This window comes from Hemiscyllium ocellatum, chromosome 34 (assembly GCF_020745735.1).
Source record: "Hemiscyllium ocellatum isolate sHemOce1 chromosome 34, sHemOce1.pat.X.cur, whole genome shotgun sequence".
NCBI classification, from domain to species: Eukaryota; Metazoa; Chordata; class Chondrichthyes; order Orectolobiformes; family Hemiscylliidae; genus Hemiscyllium; species Hemiscyllium ocellatum.
Window position 1 is genome coordinate 17,694,515 of NC_083434.1, and position 24,189 is coordinate 17,718,703.

A 24,189-nucleotide genomic window follows, 5' to 3' on the forward strand; every position below is an offset into this window, starting at 1 on the left:
TGAGGTTCATCACATTAATAACCATGAGGATCTCATTACATAGACGAGCACTAGACACGCTTGTATCTTCATTCATCTATTTCAGAAAGGTTCATGAAATTTAATCAGAGTAGCAATAAAACCAACCTGCAGATAGAGAAGTAGAAATCTCCAGGTTTGAATCTTTTACCCATAATCACACTAATATTTTAATCCATAAAATATGATTTTATAGCTTGGTAATCAGGATGTTACACTTTAGATAAAATATTTACTGTGTAGCTCAACGATTTTACAAAGCAAGTGGCATTTATTCATCAGTAAGTGCCTTCATTATTTTAGTTAGTATGCTTTTGGGTCATTTGCAATCTTTGTGATTCTGGAAACTTGTATTAGGGATGCAGACTGGCAAGGAAAATAAGACAGTGCAACAAAAAAGGCGCTTTTTAGTGAAGAGAGGAAGAATCATCGAACTGCTCATTATCACATGCAAAACAAAGCATTGCATAGAGCAAGAGGCAACACAGATCAGAGCAGGAAGCATTATTTGAAGGTGTGAGGGCTTGATTTCCATCCATGCAGTGAGAGATTGCACAAAATGACACTCCATTTGGATTCTTACCATGGCTTCATAATCTTCTGCAGTTTCTGATAACGTCTGTAAAAATTTAAAAACTTGCACATATTACACAGTTCTCCAAAACGAAGCAACTTACATAGATTGGCACTAGGTAGGCTTGTGCCTTCAATTTCCCCCAGATTACTAATTCAGAAAGGATCAAGAGTTGGAGTTATACTTTAAATGCAAGACAAGTTAAAGGCAAAATTATTTGTTTCTAACAGGAGTAATATTCCCACTCAAACCATAATATGATCTTAGAATCAGAGGCTGTAGTTTGGGTGTATAATAGTTCTCCAAAGTATACCAGCAAAATATTTGAGCTGGTAATATTGTTGCATACTGGAACATGAGTAAACATTGTCGTACCCCAAATCTACTCACTCATTAATAGAAACATTGGGGTTGGGCAAAAATGGGGAGAAGAAAAATAAAATTCCAGATCAGAAACCACAGTGCTCAAAATTCCATTGTACTCATGTGCACAGGAATAAACAAGAACTTTGTAAACTTGAATTGTATTGTTAAAAAGGAGATGATGCATGGTCCATGATAGATCTTTGAAGAAGCTATCTTCAAAGAAAAACTCCCTTTTCTATCCCTGCAGTCTTGCATTTCCCCCCAGGAAGTATTTATCTAATTTTCTTTTAAAATCACAGGCTTTAAGTGAATGCACCCCAGATCGTAGCTCACAGTATGATCAGAAAAAAACTCCCTGCTGTTTTTTCTATCAACTATCTTAAATTCTCTGATAACCAATAGTCCAGCCAACAGAAACAATTTCTCTTTGGTTACTCTTATCAAAACTTGACCAACATTTTGTCCTACCGTTATCCTGACTGCATCCCTCAATCAGGATTGTTGCTATAAGACAGGTTAACTCAGACAACATTTGACTAAATGCACTCACATTTTCTCTGAAGGAACACAAGGCAAATCTTTGGGAAACCCATGCAGATGGCACAGACTTGGCAGCTGGTAGCAAGAAAGGCAGAACTGCAGCAGATCTGGTGGACTATATTTGAAATTGCAGCTGACAGAGTCTGTGTGCGATTAACTGTCGGTGAGCAAGGATGTTGGAAGATTTCACCTGTCATGTTAATAGTTAAATACATATGCTAGCCTTAACAGAGAATTACATTGAATGTACAACACAAATATAGACATTTACATTGTTCAGTCAATGCCAGTGTTTGTGAATGGAGCAAGTCTCCTCTAACTAAACATTATCTAATCTTGTCTCCCTCATGTGTTTGTCCAGCTACCTTTTAAAAGCATACACACAATTCACCTTACCTCTCAGGAATAGCAATTTCCACATTCTCAGATCTTAAAAACAGAGTCTTATCGAACACATCCAATCAAGTTTTTAAAAAAAAGCAAAAAATGCAGATATAAAAATTCATTATTCAAACTAAATATGCCTTCACACACGGTTTTTCACAGGATGTGGACATTGCTGACTACATGAGTATCTATTGTCCCCACCCCACTGCCACACAAATGTAGACCTCAAGATGAAATTGAAATGGTCCAGTTGAGAGACCAATTGCCATCAACACAATTTAGCAATCTTCTAGTGGAGAACTGTAAAAATCTCTAGTTATTATAATGTCATTAATTCATTTGTTTCCAATAATCACAAACTGTGATTTTTTTTAAAAAACAAATGCATCACTGGCCTTCTCAAACTGTATTGTCGAAATTACAGCATGCAGAGCTGCGGCCCAGCTCACTCGTTCTGCTACATCCCTAGTTCCCTGCTTCAATGAATCCCCATGACATCGAGCAATGAGTCTCATTCTGTCATTCCAAATTGGGATGGCCGATAAGATAACACAGACCTTACCATGCCGAGAAACAGAAACCAGCAATGTGTCCATTTCTCCTTGTTAGCATTTCTGGTTTTTACTGCAATTGAGAATAAATGTATGCTAAGGTAGAAAAGATTTGCTTTACCAATAATAAATTGAAAGACTTGGGGGTATCTGGACAAACACGCAGTGGCCAAAGGTGAGTACAGAATGTAACATTTGATTAAATCCAGGAATTACCATGTCCGCTGATCTGCTGATTGTTTTATAAAAAGCAGTGAAAACAAAACAAGGGCAGAATTGCATTTTAAAAGGTCAAAAGCAATAAAATGGGGTCAGGCTGGATAATTTCTTTGAATTTCGATAGTCTGACTTCTTAGTCCAGAGCCTGTTGCCTCTGGGGAATCACTGTCCCCTACAAAACTCATGCAACGTTTTTACAGTTACAAAAATAAACTTTCATTGAGCCCAGTTTACTTAGCACTCAGTTTGCACCCATCATCCATCTCTAAGGCAACAAATTCTTCTACTCATGTTACAGTTAAGAAAACCCCAAAAATGAATTTATGTTAGTAGGGAGCATTTAAAACACAAGAAGCAGATTTCAGCTCCCAGTTTCCAAACCTACAATTAAAAGTAACCTTAGCAACCATCCCCAAACATACTGCACATTTGCCAGAGTCAGGCAAAAGGGAAGCAAGTTACTGCTACTTCTCTTTCTAAGCAAAGTGCAGTCATACAGAAGTTGTAACAATTCATGTGATCTCATCTTCTTCCATGACGGGATGGCCCTTTTTGAGAACCTGGGGTGGAACAATTACTCCAGAAGCACACAGTGATTTGTTTTTACTCCTTGCAATTTAGTATGCTGCATTCGCTGCCCACAACGCAAGGAGCTTCTATTCAGTCTGCAAGCATGGCGCAGAGTTTGCTTTCACTCATCATTTCAATCTTCAATCTTCCTCTCACTCTGACCTCAGTCTGCTAGTGTTCCAAGGAAGCTCAGGCCAGCTTCAGGGATAGCACCCCATTGTTCAATGGGGCATTTTCCCATCTTTTGATCTCAGCATGCCATGAGATGGACTACAATTTTAGATTTTAACCTCTGCCTTTTTTTCTCCCGCTGCTTCATTTTGTTCTCATTTCTTTCTTCAGTCTTTAATGTGGCTACTATCTTTCACACCTCGACTGGACACATCTTTTGTGTCCTCACTGTATCTATTAGCATGCCTTTGGGTTTTGTACAAGAAAACCTTCAGTCATTAAGACTGGAATCTTACAGGGGTCTCCATGCATTGGGCTATGGCAAGATTGGTGGCAGAAGTGAACGACAAGTCTGGCCAGGTCTAACTCAACAAAGTAACATCTCACTTCTCTTTTAGATGAATCTGTTCAGAGATGTTATTACGCACCTCTGGAGCAAGTAGGATTTGAAACCAGGCCTCATGATCCAAAGATCAAGACATTACCACTACTCCATAAAAGTCTGGTCCTTCTCTCTTTTATGCTTTTGCAAAGCGGCAAGGGAGGTTTCACACTAGGCAGCAATAAGTTGCTGATTAAGGGAGTGTCTAACTCGTTAAATGCTCTATTAATAGCACAATTTGACACAATTTAGTAAGCTTCCTGACTTACTAAATGCATCTTGCAGGTTAGATGTCGAGCATTCTCAGCATCTAGGTCAGAGCAGGTACCTGGTGACTTCAGCTCACCACAGGCTGCAAACACGTTGTTCAACATCAAACAGCATCTCAGACTATGACACACCCACACCAGCCTCATTCACACCTCAGGCAACAGCCAAACCCTCATAGTACCTCTTAAATCCTCCTTGCAAGATGCTCAGGAAGCACAGCCTCGTGCAACAGGGTGCACCAGCAGCTAGCACTGAAAGGCTGCTGCAGAGACACTTTGCATGCAGGGGCAGGTACATCCAACTCATGCACTGGAGCCAGCTGCAATACACGGCTGGTGTCTTGCTCTGTTATCCCACTTAGCTGCACACTCGCAGTATCCATGCTATACCACAACAATCAGCTCAGTCATACAACCAGGCAGCGTGTCTTGCTGCTCAGTAAACCTTATTCAATTCATTCATAAACTTCAACCTTAAAACTGAAATGACACCAGTATTTTTAATTCATTTTCACTGTTCAGATCCAATAATAAAATGTTATTTTATAATTGGGCAATATTGGATTAATTAGCTATCTCTCACGATGCTCCTCCATCTAAAGCTTTGTGATGCCAAATGAAGCCAATCTGTTTTAACTATCAACACATTCAGGGACAGAGGTTATGATAAAATGTGGGCGCACTGGCTATTAGAAACTGTACGGGCACTAGGTGCAAGTGCAGTGATTAATACAGCACTGCTGTTCCTAAAGTTAACATTCTGACAGAAAGCCTTTTTTTAAAAATAATAACACCAACAAAAACAGTCATATTGAACACTGACCATGATATGTGCAAGCGTTTGCTGAAGGTTCCTCCAGATCCTGTCAGCACCAGCACTAAGTTTCATGTGAATTATGCCAATAATACATATATTTCACTGTATAATTCACTTTTAAAATGGAAAAATATCTGTGCTGTGTGACAGGAATCAATGGGATTTCTATACCATGACAGGCAGGGATATTCAAAAACTGACAGGTCGAGAATCCTTTCTCTTCAATATATATCACCTCTCCAAAGTACACTATGTTGAATGATCCCAACAGCCATTGAACTTATTAAACTCCAAGCCAACACATTAATGTAGATTTTAGTGAAGGAAGTTTAAAACATTTCTTTTGCCTCCCCTTCTCTGTACAGTGCAAAATCGATTTGGTTAATCCAGGACCTAATTTGACAGCTTGGCCACCCAAGTTTGAGAACTGACAGCCCAAAAGAGATGTGCACATTTCACACTCCCTCTGTCATAACACACATCACTACTGCACAGGTACCACCTGCAGCCTCCAATAATCAGCACTGAGCACAACACTGAAGTTAGAACTAATTTGTAACAAGAATCAAGTCACCTCCATGTGAAAATCCTAGCGCAGCATGTTTTCCAAAAATGTACAGGAACTATAAAAGACTTTCACTGCAGTGTAGCATACTTGTTCCACAAAAGCTCCAGGTTATAATTGCCTGGCCAGATGTGTTGGTAGTTCCAGAGCAGAATTTGAACTTTGTCATAAAGGATCCACACTAAGGAAACTTTCTTCCTCGCAACTTTAGGGGATTATATTCAATCACATTCTGTAGTGGTACAGGCTCTCCTTCAGAGATTCAAGGAATTGCTCAAATCTACTACAGACAGCAATTTTAACTGAAGGGAATCAGACTGGTAGAAGGTGGTCTGCTTTCTATATGCATTATGACATTAATTATGTATTAATTGTATTTAAATGCAAGCTGGTTTTAGGGATTCACTTGTCCTTCTATAAATAGGCACAGGCTGAAACTGTGGCTACTAGGTCAGTAGAAGTATCTTTTCAAATGTTTAACGTTGCAAATGAAAGTATATTAGAGTAAGTGAAAGTTAGCTCCAGTTCTATCCTTCAGCAACTGGCTGTCTGGAATGTCACATCATTTATTAACATGTGGTCATGGTACTCATCATTTGTGATCATACGATGTTAGCACTGGTTATAATGTTGCAGTCAACTCTTGAAAAAGGAAAACCATTAATGCCTGAGACTCTAAGCAAAACCAGTTTACAGTCACATTATTTCACCCATAAAATTTAAAACAAATTGATAAACGATGGCATTAATCCACACTGGTACTGGCTGCATTAGAATACCATGTGCTGATATGTATTGCGCTCGGCTAACTGAAAGGTCTGACTCACTCCATACTTTCTTCATAGAGCTGTTTCTAAAGGGAGCATAGTCACAGATAAGGTATAAACACTGGAAGAGTTGCTATACTTCACTTCCTGTGCTGTTTTCCAGTGTATCTGAGAAATGAGCGACTTGACTTGACAATAACAAAAAATTAAGCAAATTTGTCTGGGATGTATAGCTGAAAAATGTGTTGCTGGAAAAGCACAGCAGGTCAGGCAGCATCCCAGGAGCAGGAGAATCGACATTTCGGGCATAAGCCCTTCTTCAGGAATCCTGAAGAAGGGCTTATGCCCGAAACGTCGATTCTCCTGCTCCTTGGATGCTGCCTGACCTGCTGTGCTTTTCCAGCAACACATTTTTCAGCTCTGATCTCCAGCATCTGCTGTCCTCACTTTCTCCGGGACGTATAGCTCAAAGCACTTGATCGGTTCCTCTATCACCACAACCACCTCCACCTCCCCGCAAAAAATGCAGCTTGCTGCATTGCATGGCCAGCTCAAATATCAAAGCATACATGGTCTTTCTTTACAGCAGGATTTATTTAACTACAAACAATTTTCAAAGCATAGAACTTGAAAGATTTTTGTTTGGAATTTTCCTTCCTTTGGAGGCCTCAGTGAATCAACATGTGATAGGATTCTATTCAGCAAAGGCTATTTTAAAGGCATGTATTAACATTAGCTGCATTGTGGATTTCACACTGAGCTGCTGATGTGGAATCACTGACTGGCAGCCCAGACAAGCCTCAGGGGATCTGTATCCAGCTCTTTGCCGCAAAAGCAGTTCAGCTGCTGCTGTTGGTAAAAGCGTGCCACCATCTACTGAGTAGTGTACTGGTTATGCTACTGGAATAATAATCCCAAGAGTAGAAGTTCAAGTTCCACCATGGCAGCTTGAGAGTCTGAAGAGCTTGACGGTGTTCTGATGAAATGTCACTGGCCTAAAACACTGACTCTGTTTCTCTCTGCACAGATGCTGCTGGACCTGATGAGTATTATTATCAGCTCCTGCAATAGTTTTCCTGTGCTTAGAAGTCCAGAAACAATGACGTATTACCTTAAAGATATTAACTAACGATAAACCTGTGCCCTTACCCAGTCTGACTGATATAGGACACCAGACTCTATCAATGTGGTTGATGCTTGACTGATCCACTGTATTGCCTGAGCAAGCCACTCAATCCTACCAGGTACTGAGGGGTGGGTAATAAATGGTGACTTTGTCAGCAACACCCAGGAATGAATTTAAGAAGAGACGTATTAAAAGGGTTATTCTAGACTGCAAACTAAAGTCCAGTTGTTTCCAATATTGCCTCCCTATGATTTAACATATTACTTCCCAGTGCAACACATATGTTATGTAATTCCTTCCAGCTCCCTCATTACAGACACACCCATCCCACACTGATACACTTTTATTTAGTAACTGGTTTCATTCTTCACACCCAGATGCTCATTTTAATTATACCTGAAAGATGGACAGATACTTACTCAGATCCACTTTCCACCATCTGTGTTAGGAGGGAGATACCATCGAGGTTGATGAACTCCTGAGCGAAGGTAATGTCTCGGGAATGATTCGCCAAATCTTTCAGTGCTTCTAACTTGGCATCCATGCTGGAAGACTGAATCCTCTCATGCAGCCCCTGCGCTGTTTGAGTCTACATAAAAGACACAGGGCAACAGAAACACAACAACATGCAGAAAATGTACTGAAAATACAAACGTAATTCTTTGTTGCTCTCCTGAGTGAAGTGGATTTGAAATGAGACAGAGAAACCACAAAAACTGGCAACCACCCAGCACCAAAATCAAGTGACTATTATTTACGTCTTAGCCACAGAATGGTGAGAAGATGACTTGATAGCAAAGGGTATCACAACTAAACTTTATCCTACCTTCACCAAACAGTCATAATGCTCAGAAATGGGAATGGAAACCCATGTTGCTATTCTCTTCACTACTTAGCTTGGACATTGCCTGTCCAAGAGGTAATACAACAAGTGAATGGCAATTAAAGGCTTTGCTTGTGAAGGACAGGAAACAACCCATGGACAGAACTCTCCATAGGAACAGAAATCAGATCCCCAGGGATAGCAATAAGAAACGGGATAAAATAAAGAATTGCGGATGCTGGAGGATCTGGAACTAAAATAGAAATTACCGGCGAAACTCAGCATTGTGGACGGAAAGCAGAGTTAACATTTTAAGTTTGATGAGTCTTCATTAGAAGAGTTCTGAAGAGTCAGCGGATTTTAAACATTAACTCTGCTTTCTTTCCACAGATGTTGCCAGACCTGCTGAATTTTGCCAGCAATTTTTTTTTTAAAATGAAATTGGTCCTCTGTAAACATCAGTGTGGATAAGAATGAGAAATAACCTGCAAAGTACCCCCATCCCATCATCCTCGATGTGAGCATGGCTCAGCCGATAGAACAGTAACGTTAGAGTGAGAAACTTGCAGAAAGAAACTTAAGCGCAAAGTCTAAGCTGACACTCCAGGGCAATTCTGAGGAAATATAGCATTACTGAATTCATCAATATACAGAGGAGACATTAAACTCAAGTTCCATCTGATCTTTCAAGTGGATGTAGAAGATCCCATGGCACAAGTTGAAGAGAAGATGTATTCTTCTCTTCATCAACAGTTAACCTCAACAAACATCATTAAACTCAGGTGTCACATGATATTTATCACACTCGCATATTGTGTAATCTTGTGTTCAAAATATCTGCACTGCTGTGACTGCTCTTCAAGAGAACTTCATTGGCAGTGAGGCACTATCGCAGTCTGATGCTCTGGATAAAGCTTAGCTATTTCAGGAACTTGGATTAGACATTGCGGTTTACATAAAGCCATGTGGTGTATTAAGCCATTCAGTCTTTGGGGTGGGAGGATAAAAAAGTGTGAAAGATTTAAATAAATTAAACCATGATGTTGAGTAAAGAGCTACAGACCGACATTAAAACGTGTCTTAAAAACAAAATTGATCTTATCACCAAAATGATTTATAAGTATGGGACTTTCTGTATAGTGTTGTTCATCTTAAAGAGTGTATTGCATTATTATTAATGAAAGTTTTGTTTTCCATATACAAGCAAGCACCCAAGATTATTATAATAGTTTACATTTCAGTGAAAGCTGGCGAGGGATGTTCCTGAATCCTGATTCATTCTTGGGGAGAAAATGATCAGCTTTCCCTCTATTAAAAATTGTTCTTGCACCCACTTACTTTTTTCAAATATGACAAACCAAAAGAGTTTTGAGAAGAATGTTAAAGCTGTCATTATTTTAATTTGTATTCCTGTAAATATCTTCCATATTCAAGTTCTCCTTTCTTCCAAATTCACCTCAATGTCAGAATAAAGACTTGCATTTATGTAGAGCCTTTCATAACCTCAGGTCAGCTCAAACTTCTTTATAGACAATTAAGTATTATTGTAATACAGTCATAGTGATAACGAGGTTAAAAAGAAAGCCAGTTGGTGCTTGGCAAGATTTCACAAACCATAATGTGTTTGTAGCGATGTTTTGAAGAATAAATATTGACCTGGGGATATTTCCCTGCTCTGATTTGAAACAGAGTCACAGAACCTTGAGAGGCTGGTGTGATAACAATTCATGATGTGGCATTATTATTTGGAATTTGGCAGTTAGCTAGGCAGAACCATGTAGAAATACAAGTTTGATGTGTATTCCTATATTGAGTGGAGTGAGAAGGGAATTAGGCAGACTTTTTGAATTTTGAGAATGGTACTGTGATGTCTGGAAATTTTTTTTACATGCAATTAAATGGGAGCCTTTTGTAAAAAAAACCCTTGAGGTGAATAATGGAGTGTTTTAGAAAAACAAGGAGAGAACAGAGGAAATAAATCAGGCTGTAGCTGAGCAACAAAGTGCCTTTTGACAAAGGGAGACATTAACAGTTTTGATTTATAAAGACAGAAAAATCAAAGAAGGTATCTTCTGTCAGATAGAATTCATTTATTCAGAGGGTAAAAGATTTCAAGAGCAGCAGTGACGTTTAGCCGTCTCCGCATCAGTGGGGCAGGAGAAAAGAAATCCTGACTGATCTAATGTCAATAAAAGGAAAGCCCTTGAAACAGAAAGCTGTGGATGAGAAATTAAAGGAATTTATGCTAACAATGTAAGTGAGCCCTGTTAGCAATTTGTTTAATGGTCTCAGGAAAAGAAGCTAGCATTGAGTGAATGTAGAAGTTTGCCAGAAAGAAACCAAGTTTGGTCATGCCAACTGAAAAAGTTACTTTAAAATGGAAACAAGGTGATCCTTCACGGAGTTTAAGTTTCTGTATGGTTATCGTTGGCAGTAAAAGGGTTGAATCATTATTTCTGCATTATTTGCAATACAACAATTTAAAATAGTTCTTGTATAATGAAAAACAGTTCATGCTTGTTTGCTTTTGTGTGCAAGTAGCTTAATGTTCTTTTCTTAGAAACACATTGGCAGCCGGTTGTGAATATATTCAGTGACTGCCCATCATAGGTACCAAACTGTAAAAAAAGTGTAGCATGGTCTATCAAATAAGATTTCTCTTTAGAATCGGATGTGACCAATATTACCATCAGCTGGGATCACAACAGAGGCCTCAGTTTAATGTCTTACGTGAGAGATGGCACCTGTGACAGTACAGTGCTCCCTCAGTAGTGCACTGTCAACCTAGATTATGTGCTCATGCCTCAAGTCAAATAGACAATTTTCAAAGTTAAGACAGATAGGCGTTTACCACAGTGTAATGACAGCTTGCAGCAGCAGCTGACACTGTGCTTCAGTTTTTGGCAGACAACTTACTTTTCACAACCCAAAGCAGAGAAAGCTCAATAAACTAAAAATGTTATATCACTGAATATAAACTTTCAACATCAATAAGTAGGGCTATTAAAAAAAACATGAATGCCATGCAAATCACTTACCGGAGATGCTGCCAATCGAAGGATTGCCCCATTTTTAATTTCATTCCGATTCTGGAGGGGGAATAATCCACATGGTTATTCACTGCTGGGCTAATTTTACTTCATAAATATGCTCAAATGTTCAGTTGGTTTGCTTCTCTGCCTGCTAGTCTATCACTAGCAAATGATCTTTTCTCAATCAAAAGCAAAATAAATTAGAAACACAAGAGAATTCAATGTTCACACTGATGAATCCTAAGGCTCTCAAAGTACAAACTCATCAACCACCAACTTACTCAGCAATGAAATATAAAGGCTTCACCATTAGACCATTGCAGCAGCTACTCATTAGAGGGCACAAACTAAATAATGGACCTACAATTCCCAAAGATCTCCAATAATGGAGGTTTTCCTTACTCCATGCTTGAACATGGTGCAGATTGATTGAAAGGCAATCCCTGATAAATCAACAATCCCATTATCTTTGCATCATGTGACTGTCAGTTTTTGGAAACCAATGACATGAAGAAAAGCCGTTTTATGTAATGACTTGTTAAGAACAGCCTGCACTGTCTGAGAAGGTGGTGGCAGCCGATACAATTATGGCTTTCAAAATTGAACTAGAAAAAGAAGTTGGAAAGCAAAGAAAAATCACAGAGCTACAGGTCAAAGGTGGGTAAGTATTGTAACTGCTCCCTGATTCTATGGTCAACATGATTGCCTTTATTCCAATCAATTAATTCCTTTTAGGGTTCCCTGTGGCCAAGTGCATCGATGCAAAAAAAAAACACACTGTGCCATAGAAGCCAGTGAGAAAATCTGTCCAATTTATCAATTCATGATCTGCAAAACCACTCAAGCTTAGAATCAATCCAACTTAACAAATGAGAACTGCAACCATCCAGCTTCAGCCCCAAATAGTGAAGAATCCAATACCATTTGTACTCCAACAGAATCGAGCAGCAATCCCTGTGCTAATTCACCAAGTGTCTCACATAGAAAGAATAATGAAAGAATCAACCCCCCACTTTTATTTCCATGTTTTTGTCACTGCATGCAGTAGAACAGATTGGAGAGCAGGAAGCTCAGCTTGGGATCAATCAGAAGACAAGATTACAAACAGCCTGCTTCAGCTCAAGTCACACTGATGAGTGGAAATGGAATCAGTGATTAAGGGACAGACTTTGTAACCAGGACTATAGCCAGTGACTTCAGACTTCCCAATTAATCATCACACAGACTTCCTGTTAAAACATGCCCTGAACCAACTTAAATCAAAAATTATGTGTACAATAGATATCTAATGCATTTGTTGGGGGGTGAAGAAATGGAGGTGAAAGAAAGTGTCATTAAAAAGAGAAATAATCTAAATAGTATGCGTGATTTAATCACAATGTAAACTTATTACCTTGAAGCTGAAATAAAGGGAAAACCAAACATTGGTGTGGTTTTCAAGGCACAGACTCAAATATATACATGGATATGGACAAGAAATAAAACATGTATAAAGCGCTACTCACACCACACAGCAAACTTTAGCCTTTTTATGATAAACAGTTGAAGCAGGCTCTTCAGTAAAACAAGATTTGAAGCTGCATCATTCATAATGAGTAAATGCCAAAGGAGCTTCCCATCATGAAATGAATACCAAACTGACCTTATAATCATGCTGACGTTTATTATACTTTTAATTGCATAATGGTAATGGCAAAAGAGTGGCTTTGCTGAAATAGTGATTTCTCCCACACAAAACCACTGCCCTAGCAGAAACTAAACTATTTGCAGCTCTGCCTTCCTTCTCTGCCTTCAGCCGAGATTCTCACCTTGTTTCCTGCCCTCACAAATACAGTTCCAAATTTGCAAGACTGCCTGCTACAGCCTTTTGACAATTTTGAACTCTCAGACTCAGAGATTTCTTCACCAGTCTCCAATTTCATCCTGCAACAAACTCCAAGAACTCTCAAACTCTGCTGTGCATATCTTATCCCAACCAACCTACAACACCAATCCTCCCCCAATTAATTAAAAATCCTTGTCTCTATTAGTTCTTTGGCCTACTCATGGTGAACTCTTTATTCCCCTGCCACTGATCTGTAGGACACTGCCAAACACCCTTTGTCCCAAACAAAATAACAACTTTATCATTTTAATAGGTCGTCCCCAAACTGAAATTGATTTGAAATGAACTTTGCCTTAATTTTTACTTTTATTAATCTATGATTTATGTCATTAATACATGCACTGTGGCATGTCAACTTATAAAATTTTTCACTGTTTCATAGAGTCACAGAGGTGTACAATACAGAAACAGACCCTTCTGTCCAACTCATCCATGCCGACCAGCTATCCTATATAAATCTAGTCGCATTCGCCAGCATTTGGCCCATATCCTTCTAAGCAATACCTATTCATATACCTATTGAGATGTCTTTTAAATGTTGTAATTGTACCAGCCTCCAATACTTCCTCTGACAGCTCATTCCATACACACACCACACGCTCAGTGAAAAAGCTACCCCTTGGGTCCCTTTTAAACCTTTTCCCTTTCACCTTAACCTTATCCTCTTAGTTTTGAACTCACTGACCCTGGGAAAAGACTTTTGTCCCATCCATGCCCTTTATATTGTCATAAACCCTCTATAAGGTCAGCCCTCAGCCTCTGACACTCCAGGAAAAATAGCCCTAGCCTATTCAGCCTCTCTCAATAGGTCAAACCCTCCAACTCTGGCAACATCCTTGTAAATGTTTTAATTTTTTTATAAAAGTATAGATGACAAGTTTTGAATTGAATTAGCTTTGTCAATAAATTATTATTCTATTCTAACTCCACAAAAGCTGTCTCCCAAAGCTCTGTCCTTCATTTCTCCTTCAGAAATCTCTGCAGTGAGCATCTCTATGCTCATGTTTTAGGTAACCGCCACCTGACCCGTTCTGTTAGCTCTGCTAAAGGCCTGTATGAGTTGTTGTTTGTGAGGGGAGCCATGAATGCGTTCAATGACAATCATAGTCCTTTATGAGCAGGGCCAGAAAAACAAATATGTATCAGAAAAATCTTTTGCAAAATAGGACATAAATAATATAGTGGGGAAAATGTTGCATTCAATGCCACAAAGATGAATTGAGGTAAACATCATTGATAGGCGGCACAGTGGCACAGTGGTTAGCACTGCTGCCTCACAGAGCCTGAGACCCGGGTTCAATTCCTGACTCAGGCGACTGACTGTGTGGAATTTGCACGTTCTCCCCGTGTCTGCGTGGGTTTCCTCCGGGTGCTCCGGTTTCCTCCCACAGTCCAAAGATGTGCAGGTCAGGTGAATTGGCCATGCTAAATTGCCCGTAGAGGTAGGTAAGGGGTAAATGTAGGGGTATGGGTGGGTTGCGTTTCGGCGGGTCGGTGTGGACTTGGTGGGCCGAAGGGCCTGTTTCCACATAGTAAGTAATCTAATCTAGATACACAAAGGGAAGCTGGGTAAATATCAGGGAGATGTAAAGAAAAGGGCACATAGATAGAGTGAGGTGAAGTTAGGAATCATGTGGATCATTGACACTGCCACAGACCTGTTGGACTGAGCAACTGTTCTGTGCTGTGACTTCTATAACTCCTCTAAACTATTGAAAGCTTTGAGAAATAAATAATGATGGAGCTGCTGAATCAGGACAGACATAGCTAATTTTTTTAAGCTGCTAGGCAATATACATTCCCCCGATTTACAGTACATTTTTGCAGAAATTACTTTGCTTGCACTCTTCGTGAAGTATTTTGTTCATTATCTCATTGAATTTTATCACTTCATACACTTACTGCAGTTCTGATTTTTTCCCACCAGAGTGCAGCCTTCAGCCAACTATGCCTACAATGAAAAAGCTGCACCAAGAGGTTTCCACTGGAAGATTGCAAGGAAATATCTGGAAAAAAAATGTTTGCAGATCCACGTAGAAAAGGCAGGGGAGTGACACCAGGTAAATTGATTGGTCAGAAGATCAGCACTGTGCTTTCACCATCCAATCATTCCAACTGTCAATGTGCAACAAGAGATATAACCTTCAATTCCAAAAGTGCTCAGGTGAACAGAGAAACAGATAAATATCTCAAAACAGTTCCTAGGTGAGTCGGCAATTTTCATTTACGCTAATCGACTTTTAATGCAATAAAACATCCCAATGTGTTTCATGGAACATGAACTGACATCAAAGGAGAGGAAATATGTTCAGGACAGGTACCATTTAAAAACTGGTTTCTAACAGCAACGGGAGAGAAAAGTAGCGTTGATTTGTGACAGCAGAGACTGAGAGAGTTGAAGGTTAGAACAGAGGGGAGAATAGTGAGAACAGCAAGAGAACTGGAGAATCATCCTGGTCATACTGGGGCACAGCAAGCCTCTGAATACATTAATCATCTTTTTCCAAAATGCCAGACAGGTGAGCTTTTGGTACTGCTAAGAAAAGGCCCAGTATCTAAATTCCAGCCCAAAATGGGAGTTAATAACAGGTCAGCTCTAACAACAAGAAAGAGGCCCAATCCAGGTCACCAGTTACAAATGCGCTCACTCACCTCCACTGTTTTCAAAAGTAACAACAACTAGCTATAATTTCTGGTCCTTATTTTCAATCCTATAAAATTCTACAAATATTCTACAAAAGAAACTGAGGCCATGTCTGGCCTCCCATGTGCAGTGGTGGTGCTATTTTGAAGAACAGCAGGAGGGTTATGATCAATAAATATTCCTCAATCAAAATCACAAATACAGATTATCCGGCTGATGGTAATCATCTAATTGGTACATTCTCCTCGACTAATCAGAGTCCATGTGCCAATCAATCAGCACTTTATTCTCATACAGTATAAAATGCTCCTTTTACAGTGGCATTCTTACAAGTGTCCTGATGAATGTAAGATGCAAAGCTTCGACAAAATGTGTCTTTTTTTCATTGCTGTGTAAGTAGCAAAATGTTGGAGGTAATTCTGAACAATAGGATTTACATGCATTTGGAGAGGTAAGGACTGATTATGAATAGTCAGCATAGTTTTGTGCGAGGGAAACTGTGTCTCTCAAACTTGATTTGAATTTTTTTGAGAAAGTAACCAAAAAAGATTAATGAGGGCAGAGTTGTTTACATGGAATTTAGGAAAGACTTTGACAAGGTTCTATATGGTAGACTAATTACTAAAGTTAAACCATGTAGGATTGAGGGTGAGTTTGCCAATTGGTTTGATGGTAGGAGACAGAGGGCGATAGTAAAGGGTTATTTTTCAGACTGGGGACCTGTGACCAGCAGGGTTCACTTTTGTTTGTCAATTATATAAATGCTTTCAATAGAATATAGAAGCATAGTTAGTAAGTTTGGGGATGACACCAAAATATGTGGTGTAGTGGACAGTGAAGGTGGCTATCTTAGATTGCAAAGGGTTTTCATCAATTAGGTCAACGGGGTTGAAATCAATTAGGTAAAAACAATGACTGCAGAGCCTGGAAACCAGATTCTACATTAGAGTGGTGCTGGAAAAGCACAGCCATTCAGACAGCATCCAAGGAGCAGGAAAATCAATGTTTCGGGCAAAAGTCCTTCATCAGGAATAGAGGCAGAGTGCCTGCAGGGTGGAGAGATAAATGAGAGGAGGGTGGGGGCGGGGAGAAAGTAGCATAGAGTACAATAGGTGAATGGGGGTGGGGATGGAGATGATAGGTCAGGGAGGAGGGTGGGGGAAGGTAGCACAGAGTACAATGGGTGAATGGGGTGGGGATGAAGTTGACAGGTCAGAGGGGAGGGTGGAGTGGATAGCTGGAAAGGAAGATAGGCAGGTAGGACAAGTCATGGGGACAGTGCTGAGCAGGAAGTTTGGAACTGGGGTGAGGTGGAGGAAAGGGAAATGAGGAAACTGGTGAAGTCCACATTGATGCCCTGGGTTGAAGTGTTCCGAGGCGGAAGATGAGGGTTCTTCCTCCAGGCGTCGGGTGGTGAGGGATCGGCGGTGAGGGAGGGACAGCACCTCCATGTCCTTGGCTGAGTGGGAGGGGGGAGTTGAAATGGGTTAAAGATTGGCAGATGGAGTTTAATTTGGATAAATACAAGTTACTGCATTTTGGTAAAACAAATTAGGGTGGGTAGGACCCTGGGCAGTGTTGTAGAACAGAGACACCTAGGTGTTCAGGTACATGATTCTTTGAAAGTTGCGTCACAGTTAGACAGGGTGGTTAAGAAGACATTTTGCATGCTTGCCTTCGTTATTCAAAGATTAAGTATAGGAATTGGGATGTCATGTTGAGGTTGCACAGGGCACTGATGAGGTCTCTTCTGGAATGCCATGTGCAGTTCTCATCACCCTGCTATAGGAAGGATATTATTAAATTGGAGAGAGTTCAGAAAAGATTTGCCAGGATTGGAGGAATTGAGTTATCAAAGTAAGCTGGAACATTTTTCATTGGAGCAAAGGAGGTTGAAGGGTCACCTTATAGAAGTTTATAAAAATCATGAGGGGCATGGATAAGGTGAATAGCTGGGGTCTTTTCTCCAGGGTGGGGGAGTTTAAAACTAGGTAGCACATTTTTAAGGTGAGAGGAGAAAGGTTTAAAAAGGACCTGAGGGCAATGTTTTTACAGAGAGTGATTTATGTGTAGAATGAACAGCCAGAGGAAATGACAGATGCAGGTACAGTTACAACATTTAAAAGATATTTGCATAAGTACATGAATAGGAAATGTTGGAGGGATACAGGCCAAATGCAGGCAAGTGGGACTAGTTTAGTTTAGGAAACCTGGTCAGCAAGGGCAAGCTGTGCTGTAAGGTCCTGATGAAGGGCTTTTACCTGAAACGTCGATTTTCCTGCTCCTCAGATGCTGCCTGACCAGCTGTGCTTTTCCAGCACCACTCTAATGTAGACTCTGATTTCCACCATCTGCAGTCCTCACTTTTGCCTGTCTCCATGCTGTATGACTCGAGATAATCTATTTTTGTGATCTTCATTAAGGGATAAATATTGACCAGGGATACATCACCTATTTTTCTTCAGAATACTATCATTGGAAGCATTACCTCCAAACTTTACCCAAGATTTACAGTCACTGAAGTCAAGTTGGCTACAATCCTGGGCACAATGGCTTGTCTCCTGGGATAGCGGCAAGACTTTTGAACTTCTTTAATTCGACAGATTCTTGAAAACCTCTTATTGATCGAGAAGTCGGGTGCGATGTAAAAACCGTACCTTTTTATCTACGTTACTATGTGGACTGAAAAGGAAGATTCTGATTTAAAACAGAAAGACCTTACAAAGAGTTGGCTGCTGCTGGTTTTTAAAATGGCCCAGGTTTGCCAATGCTAGACAGTTGGTAGAATATAGCAGAGAGAAATCATGCATGGGGACCCAATGGAATTCCCTGCATATCAGATTCCAAAGAGATTGCCCAGGAAATTGAAGATTCCCCTACGTTTAGAAAGTTATGACAGTGTCATGTAATTCAAAGAATTTGGTTCACTCAGAGAAAGAGAATAATCATTAAATTGATGGTTTAACACCATACCTGACCTCCCACACTCACAACTACCCTGTCAAGTAGACCAGCTCTCCCCAACCCCTGACCTGATCACCCAGGGCTTGAGCTCTGTTCCCCTGCTCTCCTCCCCCACTTAGTCCCTCCCAAACCCCAACCACCCACTAACCCCTGCTGGAATTGAACCAAAACTGGATCAGATCCCCCATCACCCAAAAAGGAAGGAGTTACTTTTCAAAATAGGGCTGATGTTGATTAGGGAAACATATTCCTACGGATTGAGGAACATACTACATACAGGAAGTACAAATAACTGGGTTGCAGAGGATGCAGGCTAAAGCAAGTCGTAGTCACAGAGTCACAGAGATATACAGCATGAAAGCAAAGCCTTTAGTCCAATTCGTCCATACTGACCAGATATCAAAATTAATCTAGTCCCAATTGCTAGCATTTGGCTCATATCCCTCCAAACCATTCCTATTCATGTTGAGATCCAGATATATTTTAAATGCTATAATTGTACCAGCCTCCACCACTTCTGGCAGCTCATTCCATGCATACACCACATTCTACATGAAGGTGTCCTTATCCCTTTTAAATCTTTTCCCTCACCCTAAACCTATGCCCTCTACTTCTGGACTCCCCCACCCCAGGGAAAAGACCTTGGCTATGTACCCTATACATGCCCCTCATGATTTTATAAACTTCCATAAGGTCACCCCTCAGTCTCTGATGATACAGGGGAAACAGCGCCAGCCTATTCAGCCTCTCCCAATTGCTCAAATCCTCCAATCCTGGCTCAAATCCTCCAATCTTGGCAACATTCTTGTAATTTTTTTCTGATTCCTTTCAAGTTTCACAACATCCTTCCTATGGCATGGAGACCAGAATTGCACACAATATGCCAATAATGGCCTAACAATGTCCTGTACAACTTCCAACTCATACACCCAATGCACTGACCAATAGAGGCAAACATGCCAAACAGCATCCTCACTTTCTATCTACCTCTGACCCCACTTTCAAGGAACTATGAACCTGCACTCCAAGTCATAATTCAGCTCTAGTGGTTTACAATCTATTTTCATGATGTGCTTCAAGGGTGTCACACATATTTCATAGAATCATAGAATCCCTATAATGTGGAAACAGGCTCTTCGGCCCAATAAGTCCACATAGAACCTCCGAAGAGTATCCCACCCAAACCCATTCCCCATTAATCTACATTTACCCCTGACTAATGCACCTAACCTACATATCCCCGAACATTATTGCTTATGCAGCATGGCCAATGCACCTGACCTGCACATCTTTGGACTGTGGGAGGAAACCGGAGCACCTGGAGGAAACCCACGCAGACACGGGGAGAATGTGCAAACTCCATACAGACAGTCACCCGAGGCTTAGATCGAACCCTGACGCTGTGAGGCAGCAGTGCTAACCAGTGAGCCACCATGCTGCTCCTGAGCAATTATATCTGATTAGAAATAGCTGCAAAGATATTTAGAAATCACAACTGTGACATAATAAAAAGCATTGATGTGGAGCAAGGGATCTGTACCAAATAATTTCATGTGAAAATAATTTTGAGGGTTCTTGTGGTGTAGCGGTAGTGTCCCTCCCTTTGGATCAGAAGGCACCAGTTCAAGTCCCATCTGCTCTCCAAGTGTGTAATAACATCTTTGAACAGTACGATTAAAATAACCGTAGGAGGGGACCAAATATCCTAATATATTCCCAAGAATCTAGAAGAGTGAGAACAATTTAACTGAAACATGTAATCTTAAACTGTATAATAGAGTTGTTGCCAGGAAGGTCCCCTCTCCTGAATCTAAAACTAGGAATTAAGAGTCACAAAACAGAGACTGACAAGAGGAGACCTTTCCTTGCTCAGTGAACTGTGTATTGTTTTAACTTACATCTCCAGGCATCTGTGGAAGCTCATTTTGAGAATATCCAGAAAAGAAATAGATCGATTCTTAAATAGGAAGGAAATGAAGGGATATTGAGATACGATTAATCTTGAAAGATGGAGTGGAGATTTTTTGACATACTTCAAAGTCCAGTCTTAATGTGGTGGCTCTGTGTCAAATGTTATTGAGATGGTCACTTCCGTGGCCAGGTGTAAGCGGGCAGTTTATTCTTGTTGAAAGTAAGAGAGCAGAGGGAGACCAACAGTCTGAGCCACCTGGGGCATCAGAACGTCACTGTCAGCAGCTGATGAATAGGTCAATAAGTCAGCTCAAAAACACAAAGTGCATTCACAGAGCCAAAGAGCACACAGTATGTCATCACTACATTGTCAGCTGATATTTAACAATAGATTTGTATTTTTCTGCTTAGTCCTTCATCATTCCAGGAACATGTGTCCACATGCTTTACATTCGTAGAGTGTGCTAACGTACCAGGTAAGGGAGATCAGAAGGCTAGATTCACTAGCCATTCACATTAACTCAGTGACAGATCTCACCCAAATCCTGCAAATCCTCCCCATCCATCTCCCATGTCTGCAAACCATGTCCCGGTCCCGAGCCCAACCTCTGCTGGATGATCTAATTTACTTGTAGTGCTGGAAAAGCACAGCGGTTCAGGCAGCTTCTGAGGAGCAGGAAAATCGACGTTTCGGGCAAAAGCCCTTCATCAGGAATAGAGGCAGAGTGCCTGCAGGGTGGAGAGATAAATGAGAGGAGGGTGAGGGCGGGGAGAAAGTAGCATAGAGTACAATAGGTGAATGGGGATGGAGATGGAGGTGATAGGTTAGAGAGGAGGGTGGGGGAAGGTAGCAAAGAGTACACTGGGTGAATGGGTTCTGACCTTGAACTCCCCCGGTGGTCCTCACATCATGTCTTTCAATTCTAATTCATTTAGGGAGCATTGTAGGGATACACACATGAAACAATATTCAGAATCACTCACGTACATACACTTACCTTCTCTGTGATGTAAAAGTTTGTGCTATCTGCATACTGCAGAGCATAGTTTTCAGGGTTTGCCAGAGACCAACTGGATTTGAAAAGAAAGCAAAAATAGGTTGTTTCTGGTTACATTACAAAAAGCCGCATACAATAGCCTCACAATAACTATACAAAAAAGTGTTACAATCATGCTGCTATTTTTACCCGAAATATGTCGATTTAGTCCACACTCCCACACTCCCCCACTCCCAAATTATCCCCTTTCATCATCCTTCGCCCAACCCCTAACCTGCTATCTAATATGATTAGTCACCATCCAAGGTCATGTGCTGCAGTAGCATAGTATCAGATGGTGAGCAGATGGTATCATTTAAGCATTTATTGCTGTCTGATAAAGACAGTCAGGGATCATTGGGACTGGGATCAGGAGCAGGAACATCAGCTGAATTTTGCTTCCCCAAGGTTCAATATAATGATCCCCAATGACGAAACATTGTTTTTTGAGTAAAGGCTAGACACATTGGGACTCAGTGGATTTATCTTCGAGGAGAAAGTGAGGTCTGCAGATGCTGGAGATCAGAGCTGAAAATGTGTTGCTGGAAAAGCGCAGCAGGTCAGGCAGCATCCAAGGAACAGGAAATTCGACGTTTCGGGCATAAGCCCTTCTTCAGGAATTCTTCCCTGAAGAAGGGCTTATGCCCGAAACGTCGAATTTCCTGTTCCTTGGATGCTGCCTGACCTGCTGCGCTTTTCCAGCAACACATTTTCAACTCAGTTGATTTAGAAGAATGAGAGACAATCTTCATTGAAACATACAGGATTCTTCAGGGGCTTGACAGGGTGAGTGCTGTGAGTATGCTTCCCCTCATGGGAGATTCCGGAACCAGAGAGCATAGTCTTAGAATTAAGGTGCCAATTTACAGCTGGGATGAGGAGGAATTTCTTCTTTCAGAGGGTCTTTGGAACTCCTTGCCAGAGAGCGCTGTGGGAACAGAGTCCTTGTGTATATTTAAGGCTGAGATAGAGAGATTCTTGATCAAAATTTAGGGGAAACACTTCTCTAGTATGATGCATGTAATTTCCTAAGTCATAAAAAATCTTCTTCCTGATCATTGAAAAACTATTTTCTATGACTAAGGACACTAGCACATAGACATTGAAAGTTATGTCCGAGGTACTCACCCATCACAGACCTCCCGTATAATTGAAGCTAAAGGTTTTTTCTGCAATTAGAATGCAAAAATGGTCATTTTCAAAAAATGAGACTTCCAAAGTTCTGGTCCCAATTGACCAAGCAGTTTTCTAAGCTCCTCAGTAATTCCAGCAGCTTTTTTTTCCCCAACTCACCTTACAAAGCTAACAGCTCTCATGGTTGTGGAACAACCTCAAACTACAGTTCACACTGAGGATACAGCGCATACACCCAGTCCCTATTTCAGTCAGCTAGGCTGGTGCTGCGAAAAACAGAACTGCCACTGAACATTAGTGGCACCGTAATAGTTTAAGACATCAGTGTCAGCTAGTTTACTCAGTTTTCTTTTTTGAAGAGTCACAGCTTAGGTAACAACTCACCTCGTGGCAGAATCTGAGATACTCTGGTTATGAGGAGAAAGTGAGGACTGCAGATGCAGTCTTGTTGATGAGTTACTAAACTAAAAACCAAAAGATCAGAGGATTGAAGGCAAAGCAATGGCACGATCTATATGGACTTCAGTAAAGCATTCGACAAGGTTCCCCATGGGAGACTGGTTAGCAGGGTTAGATCACACAGAATACAGGGATAACTAGCCATTTAGATACAGAACTGGCTTAAAGGTAGAAGACAGAGGGTGGTAGTGGAGGGTTGCTATTCAGATTGGTGGCCTGTGACCAGTGGAATGCACAAGGATTGGTGCTGGGTCCACTACTTTTCGTTATCTATGTAAATGATTTGGATGTGAACATAGGAGGTATACTTAGTATGTGTGCAGATGAAACCAAAATTGGAGGTGTAATGGACAGCAAAGAAGGTTATCTCAGAGTACAACAGGATCTTGATCAGATGGGGCAATGGACCGAGGAGTGGTAGATGGAGTTTAATTTAGATAAATGTGAGATCTGCATTTTAGAAAGACAAATCAAGCAGAACTTCTACACTTAATGATAAGGTCCTGGAGAGTGTCGCTGAACAAACAGACCTTGGAGTGCAGGTTCATATCTCCTTCAAAGTGGAATCGCAGATAGGATAATGAAGAAGGCGTTTAGTACGCTTTCCTTTATTGGTCAGAGTATTGAGTACAGGAGTTGGGAGGTCATGTTGCAGCTGTACAAGACATCAATTAGGCCACTGTTGGAATATTATGTGCAATTCTGGTCTCTCGGAAGGATGTTGTGAAACTTGAAAGGGTTCAGAAAAGATTTAAAAGGATGCTGGCAGGGTTGTTGGGTTTGAGCTATAGGGAGAGGCTGAATAGGCTTGGACTGTTTTCCCTGGAGTCTCAGAGGCTGAGGGATGACCTGATAGAGGTGTATAAACTCATGAGGGGCATGGATAGAGTCTTTTTCCCGGGGGTGGGGGAGACCAGAACTAGAGGGCATAGGTTTAGGGTGAGAGGGGAAAGATATAAAAGGGAACTAAGGGGCAAT

The 24,189-nt window shown here is 40.8% G+C and overlaps 1 protein-coding gene across 8 annotated transcripts in view; it reads right to left on the reverse strand.

Moving 5' to 3' along the window:
• The window catches only part of elmo1 (engulfment and cell motility 1 (ced-12 homolog, C. elegans)), a 281,611-nt gene that overhangs the window by 191,278 nt on the left and 66,144 nt on the right, over nucleotides 1-24,189 (reverse strand). For all 8 annotated transcript variants that reach the window (XM_060849874.1, XM_060849870.1, XM_060849873.1 and 5 more), the window contains 5 exons: nucleotides 22,747-22,787; nucleotides 21,580-21,652; nucleotides 11,184-11,234; nucleotides 7,742-7,911; nucleotides 602-637 (listed from right to left, as the gene is read on the reverse strand). In XM_060849874.1, coding sequence (XP_060705857.1) covers nucleotides 602-637; nucleotides 7,742-7,911; nucleotides 11,184-11,234; nucleotides 21,580-21,652; nucleotides 22,747-22,787 — 371 coding nt within the window. The remainder of the gene's footprint in view (nucleotides 1-601; nucleotides 638-7,741; nucleotides 7,912-11,183; nucleotides 11,235-21,579; nucleotides 21,653-22,746; nucleotides 22,788-24,189) is intronic.